The 7,500-nt window shown below is 42.1% G+C and overlaps 2 protein-coding genes across 2 annotated transcripts in view; one reads left to right on the top strand and one right to left on the bottom strand.

Moving 5' to 3' along the window:
• Window positions 1-601, top strand: part of LOC308173946 (protein NLRC3-like) — a gene marked incomplete at both ends in the record, with an annotated part of 12,841 nt that extends 12,240 nt beyond the window's left edge. Inside the window, one exon of the mRNA XM_080548999.1 lies at window positions 48-601. Within this exon, the coding sequence (XP_080405125.1) occupies window positions 48-601 (554 nt within the window). The remainder of the gene's footprint in view (window positions 1-47) is intronic.
• A 1,031-nt stretch (window positions 602-1,632) lies between these two features.
• Window positions 1,633-7,500, bottom strand: part of LOC308173945 (breast cancer anti-estrogen resistance protein 3 homolog) — a gene marked incomplete at both ends in the record, with an annotated part of 52,085 nt that continues 46,217 nt past the window's right edge. The window contains one exon of the mRNA XM_080548998.1: window positions 1,633-1,655. Coding sequence (XP_080405124.1) covers window positions 1,633-1,655 — 23 coding nt within the window. The remainder of the gene's footprint in view (window positions 1,656-7,500) is intronic.

Here is a 7,500-nt window from a genome sequence, read left to right as displayed (position 1 = left end):
TGATTCAACTGTATTGATTTGATGATTCATTTTGCCCTCTCAATCAGATGCCTGTGAGCTCACACTGGACCCAAACACAGCACACAGACGCCTCTCTCTGTCTGAGGAGAACAGAAAGGTGACACGGGGCACAGAGGAGCAGCCGTATGCTGAACACCCAGAGAGATTTGACTACCAGCTACAGGTGCTATGTAGAGAGGGTCTGACTGGGCGCTGTTACTGGGAGGTAGAGTGGGGGGGGAGAGAGGCTGATATAGCAGTGACATATAGAGGAATCAGCAGGAGAGGGAACCATGATGACTGTTTGTTGGGATTCAATAACAAGTCCTGGAGTCTGTACTGCTCTAAAGACAGTTACTCTGCCAGGCACAATAGAAAGAGAACTGACATACGTGTCCACCCCTCTGGCTCCCGCAGAGTAGGAGTGTATCTGGACTGGCCGGCCGGCACTCTGTCCTTCTACAGGGTCTCCTCTGACACACTGACCCTCCTGCACACATTCCACTCCACATTCACTGAGCCCCTCTACCCAGGGTTTTGGCTTTGGGGCGATGGCTCAGTGACCCTGTGTAAACTAGTCTCAGGTGTGTACAGTGTGTAGTGTATAGTGTGTAGTGTGCAATGTTTAGTGTGTAGTGTGTATTGTGCAGTGTGTATAGTGTAGTGTATAGTGTGTAGTGTATAATGTGTAGTGTGTAGTGTGTAGTATGTAGTGTGTAGTATGTAGTGTGTAGTGTGCAGTGTGTATTGTGCAGTGTGTATAGTTGATAGGGCTGAATGATGTTTTCATAAATGTTTAATGTTTGTTGAGGAGTACATTTGGAAGAGTACATGAACTCTATGCATTTCTGTTCTATTCTGAGAATTCAACTGTGTGCTTCTTGAGCACAGGCTTACAAGCTCATCATTCTACAAAACCTTATCTTCAGTCCCAGCTATGCCTCCCCTTTCCTGGCATTGTGTTGTCAGAGGGGCCCTGTCGTAGATCTGATTTTGCTAGGCGCTGAACTTGTCCATGAAACCCCCTCCTCCTGAACATGTGTGTTCCTGACATTGTGTAAACTGCTAAATGATAACTTTCCCATGAAGCTGTTCGTGCTTACGCTGCACTTCCTCATGACATGTGTGTCTTTCTGTTTGGTAATAAAATGACCTGCTCGAGAGAAAATATCAGTCTGAATTCGGAGTCTCTAGGGGAGACTTCGCATTCATTCTCCTTGCAAGAAAATAACGATCATGATGAATTCCGTGTTTCTTTGTTGTTTAAAGTCTACTATGGTCTGTTTGAACTAGCGATGGGTTAGCATGGCCTGCTTTACAACCGGGCTGACCAGAATATAGCATTTAACCCTAAACAGAACCGAACAATAGTGTAGTGTATAGTGTGTAGTGTATAATGTGTAGTGTATAGTGTATAGTGTGTAGTGTATAGTGTGTAGTATACTGTATAGTGTGTAGTGTGTAGTGTGTAGTCTGTAGTGTGTAGTGTGTAGTGTGTCTCTTGTGATGAGTAGTAGGAGTCTGAGACCTCTAAGCCCAAATGTCTTCCTGGGACCACAAGGACGTCCTCTTGGTTTAATGGTAGAGTCTTGGGTCATCCAGGGGAGAGGTCCCCAGTTTGAGCCCTGCTGGTTACATCAGTCCCATTCTGACCACTAGAGGACAGCAGCGTACATAAGAGTTAGACCTATTGGGTATTTGAGCTGTGATGCTGTATTAGGTAGTGATACACATTTGAATACTTTATTTGGTTCCACAAATTATATTACACAAACAGGGAATCAAATATTTCGGGGCTAAGCAGCACTGAACACTCAACACACACACACAAACACACACACTACCTTTACACATACTGTATATTGCACATGCCTCTTTGATATAGCTTCCTTTATACATCTGCACATAAGATACCTTAACTGTACATAAGATACCTTAACTGTACATAGCTACCTTAACTGTACATAGCTCATAACTGTACATAGCTACCGTAACTGTACATACCTCTAAATTACCGTACATGCCTTACTGTACCTATCACTATCATTGTCATGTTTTTATATCATGTTCTTATATCACTATGTGCACTTCTGGTTAGATGCTAAACTGCATTTTGATGTATAGTACTTGTACTCTGCAATGTCAATAACGTTGAATCTACACACATACAACTGACAGTATAATTTATATTAGTTTTACATTTATTCTAATCTACAACCTACATAATTATTGTTCTATTGCTCTTTTTGCCATTGTCTTTTTAAACTATTTTTGCTTATATATTATTGATTTTTATGTCCTGTGCACCAACCTCACCAAGTCAATTTCTTGTATGTGTAAATATACTTAATTAGTTAATAAAAATAATTCTGATTCTGATTCTGATGCGTCCTCTGTGTGTGTAGTGTCAGTCCCACTCCGACCACTAGAGGGCAGCAGTCCAGGTCCTGTGAGACGGAGGAGTATGAAATTTGAGTATGCAAGAAATCTAGTTTGGATACTAGATTATCCAGAATCTCTGAGTATGCGTTCGACCCATGCTATTCCTACTCAACATCCCCAAAATGCATTGCCGTCTCTTCAAACTCTCGTCAAACTGCGTCATACAAACTCGTTACAGTTGTTGTTTACATGGTGAGAGCCTGGAGACCGAAAGCTTGCAATAAACATCGTTTTTTGTACAGATTTGAGTGTGCAGATGCTGCTTTTTTGCACTCTATTTGATACTCTTCAGCTGCAGCACCTCAGCTAAGTCTGATCACGGATGAGCGGTGGTATTTTCACTATATTGGGAATTTGCATGGTGAAATGCATTCTTAGATATGACTACATCGTCATGATTACAAAGATGCCACTTGAAATGCAAAAAACTAGAGTTCTTCCTCCGGCAGCTGAGGAAATTCAGGCTGCCGAGGTCCATGATGGTCCAGTTCTACATGGCCATCATAGAGTCCATCCTCACCCACTCCATCATCACCTGGTTCCCTGCTGCAACGGCCAAGGACAAGGCCAAGTTGCAGAGGGTAACAAATTCCTATATGTGTCAAGCATAATGGCAATAAACGTTATCTGAATCTGAATCTGAATCTGAATCTGACAACAATATAGTACGCTAGTTATTTTTAGCTAGCTAAAGATATTAGCCCCCAAATCATTTTACAACTTGTTTAGCTATTATGTTCCAACGTTTGAAAAAAAAACGTCAGATCAGATATATAAACGGGTTATTTTGATAAACTGGCCACATTTTGGGAATATACATGGTTACTTTCTCGCCTGAAAACATATTAAAACTTCATAAAATTACAGGTTAACACACAAAATAAAAATGTTGAAGGTTTAAAAGGAAGCAATTTACCATGAGAGGAAGGGGGTTGTGGACTCAACACTGGTACAGGGTTGTGGCACGAGGCAAAGCCGAGTAGGAAAACCCTGTACAGTGGTTAATGTTACAAAATAAATACACATTTGTAACATTAAATTCATATATTTACAATTATTAATCGTTTCAGAATACATATATCCTTCCGCCACAGAATATAGTCCCATAAACAAGATCAACGATTGCATTGTAGGTCAGTAGAATTGAGGATTTAAAATCCCCTATAAAATCAACATGCATTCTGTCTACCTTGTACAGAACTGATCAATGGCAGAAATGACCCTGTTACCTGTATGTCTGTCTGTCTGTCTGTCTGTCTACCTGTCTGTCTACCTGTCTGTCTGTCTGTCTGTCTGTCAGTCTACCTGTCTGTCTACCTGTCTGTCTGTCTACCTGTCTGTCTACCTGTCTGTCTGTCTGTCTGTCTGTCTGTCTGTCTGTCTGCCTGTTTGTCTACCTACCTTGTACAGAACTGATCAATTGCAATAATTACCCTGTCTACCTGTGTGTCTGTGTGTCTGTCTGTCTTTCTACCTGTCTACCTGTCTGTCTGATCAATGGCAGTACTTCTATTTCTCCATGTTGCTTTACACTACCGCTTTTTACTTCTGAATGTTTTAAGACAAATTGTTCTAATGAAATATGTATAAAAACTCACTCAAACATATGCTTCTCATTAATTGTTTATTCATCAACAATAATCCATGTACACATATTAAAATGATGAAGTAAATCTTTTTACACGTTGATAATATTTAAGAGGGAAATATTACACAGTTTGGTGCTTCTGTGCTTCTGTTTGAACTACAATACCCAGAACTGTACACCTTTATCTAGTAAGAACTACAATACCCAGAACTCTGTACACCTTTATCTAGTAAGAACTACAATACCCTGAACTCTATAGATATTTACCAGGTAAAACTACAAGACCTAGAACTCTGTACACCTTTACCCAGTAGCCGTTAGCCAATAGGATCACATTTACATTTTCATTTTTGGCATTTAGCAGACGCTTTATTCCAAAGCGACTTACAACAAATACATTTGCGACTATTCACCGGTTTTAGTAGGAAAAAGTAATCTAAGATCAATCCAGGGGCCATTGTCAGTCGTCGTGCTAGAAGGAAGATTATTATTATTATTATTATTATTATTATTATTATTAATGTATTTATTTATTTATTTTATTTTATTTTTTAGAGGCTTGTAGCCTTCAGCCAATAGGATGTTGCGGTTCAGAAGACAACCGATGACCTCATAATAACAACATCCCCATGACAACCAGAGAGTCCACATACACACACGCACACACCAGGGGAGGCTGGCGGAGGTAGTAATCAAAGGATGGGCTCATTTGAGTTGATGAGTGCAGTTACAAGTCCAAAAAGGTTTGTGATAGCTATGCTAGAAGTAGCTAAGAGCTACCAAGGACAACCAGGCGTCCTGGAGCAGCCTCTGCAAAATGTGAAACAGCGCCTTCTTCAGCCAAAGTGGTCAGAAGTTGCCACTGCAGGCGAGCCCTCCTCTACACCAAGACTATCATCATCTACCCCCTAGAGGCCAAACATGAGACAGCAAGAAACAGAAGACAAAAAGACAAAAAGAAAGCAACAGCCATGGGTGGGCTCATTTAACACGAGAACAGCCATGGGTGGGGTCATTAAAGCTAGAACAGCCATGGGTGGGGGTCATTAACACTAGAACAGCCATGGGTGGGGTCATTAACACTAGAACAGCCATGGGTGGGGTCATTAACACTAGAACAGCCATGGGTGGTGTCATTAACACTAGAACAGCCATGGGTTGGGTCATTAACACTAGAACAGCCACGGGTGGGGTCATTAACACTAGAACAGCCATGGGTGGGGTCATTAACACTAGAACAGCCATGGATGGGGTCATTAACACTAGAACAGCCATGGGTGGGGTCATTAACACTAGAACAGCCATGGGTGGGCTCATTTAACACGAGAACAGCCATGGGTGCGGTCATTTAACACGAGAACAGCCATGGGTTTTGACCCTGTGAGTAAAAACAAGTTCTTTGCACTTGATAAAATGTCAGAGATTTTTTTGTTTGTTTTGAAAAAAAATATGTTGCGCAAAGGAAAATCTATTTTGAGCAAAATTTTCGAATCGGAAATGTTTTTTTTCTATAACTGTGGCTCATAAATAACGCCATACCTCCTTTCATGACTTTTCCTAGATATGTGCGTTCTACCACCCAGTATCCTTACGTTTTCTAAATCACATCAAGATGTGTGTGTGTGTGTCAGGCGGGGGGCTCCAGCCTGCGTGACAGTGCGGTCAGGATGAGGTTAAACTTGTGGTGTCTGTCTGCCTGTGTGTGTGTGTGTGTGACTGCAGACCCCCTGGACCCCCACAGCAGGCGCTGCTGGAAGTCTGTCCTGAAGACCTCCGAGAGGGAGAGAGAGGGTTGGAAACCTGCAGGGAGGGAGGGAGGGAGGAGGGGAGAGAGGGAGGGAGGAGGGGAGAGAGGGATGGGGAAGAGGGAAGGAGGGATAGGGAGAGAGGGGAGAGAGGGAGGGAGGGAGAGAGGGAGGGAGGGAGAGGGATGGGGAAGAGGGAGGGAGAGATGGGGACAGAGACAGAGGGATGGAGGGAGGTATGGACGGAGGGAGGGAGGGAGAGGGATGGGGAAGAGGGAGGGAGGGATGGGGGATGTGAGTGTGTGTGTTTCCATTTACATTTACATGTTTGACATTTAACAGACACATTCATCCAAAGCGACTCACTCAAGTACCTTTTGTCTACAGTAAGTGAATCATCTATACATACATCTATACATCCATACATCTATACATCTATACATCTATACATCTATACAGGGCCGGTCCTAGGCATAGGCGAACTAGGCGGTCGCCTAGGGCGCCAAATGCCTGGGGGGGGCCAAATGCCCCCCAAAAATAAAATAAATGTGTCTCTATGAATTTCATGTCTCTATGAAAATATGTCTCAGCCTACTGTCTATTTTTGTCTTGAAACCATTGTTGTCCATATTTTTACTGTTGAATGTGTGGGTGGTGATGAGGCAGTACTGGTGGCTTAATGTGGTGGTGGTGGTGGTGGTGGCGCCCCTAAACATATTCTTTTTCAAATCAAATCATACTCTCGCCTAGGGCACCTAAATGCCTAGAACCGGCCCTACATCTATACATCGGCCATCATAAACAAAAATCTATGCCAGGACCAGGGGCTGTCGGCAGTCACAAAGAAGGAAGGAGTACTTTTTCATTGTTGTTATTATTAACAGTTGAGGACCTGTAGAGAGGAGTGATGGGGGTGTGGAGGTCTTTAGGAGGGACAGTCAAGATGTGTGTGTGTATATACAGTTGAAGACAGAGGTTTACATACACCTTAGCCAAATACATTTAAACTCAGTTTTCACAGTTCCTGATATTAAATCCTAGTAAACATTCCCTGTCTTAGGTCAGTTAGGATCACTACTTAATATGAATAATGTGAAATGTCAGAATAATATTAGAGAGAATGATTTACTTCAGCTTGTATTTCTGTCGTCACATTCACATTTGGATAATGCTTCTGTGACCAAGCTTTAACTTCCTGGCTGATGTCTGGAAATGTTGCTTCAATATATCCACATCATTTTCTACCTAAGTTTATGTAAACTTCCATCTTCAACTGTATGTGTGTGTGTGTGTGTGTGTGTGTGTGTGTCTGTGTGTGTGTGTGTGTGTGTGTGTATGGGTGTGTATACATGAGTATACAATGTCTGTGTGTGTTCACAATGTGTGTGTGTGTGTGTGTGTGTGTGTGTGTGTGTGTGTGTGTGTGTGTATACTAGGGGTGCAACGGTTCAGTTGGCCCACGGTCCGGGTCACGGTTCACGGTTCGGTTTCGTAACGTTTTTTTTTTTTTAAATGCTACTATTTATTTACAAACTGTTACTTTACTTTATTTTGCTTATACTTATGGAACTTTAACATTTAGACACATTCCAGAATATGACTGGTATATTGTATAATATAAATATATATAAACAAAATGGCTGACGAAGTTAGAGACATTTGAATGTTGTTAGACGTCAGGCACGTATTGGGTTAAACTCTCTGTCATGAAACCGGAAGCAAACG

This window comes from Nansenia antarctica (assembly GCF_963989245.1).
Source record: "Nansenia antarctica genome assembly, chromosome: 19".
Lineage (NCBI taxonomy): Eukaryota > Metazoa > Chordata > Actinopteri > Argentiniformes > Microstomatidae > Nansenia > Nansenia antarctica.
This window is presented reverse-complemented; position numbering and strand designations above follow the sequence as displayed.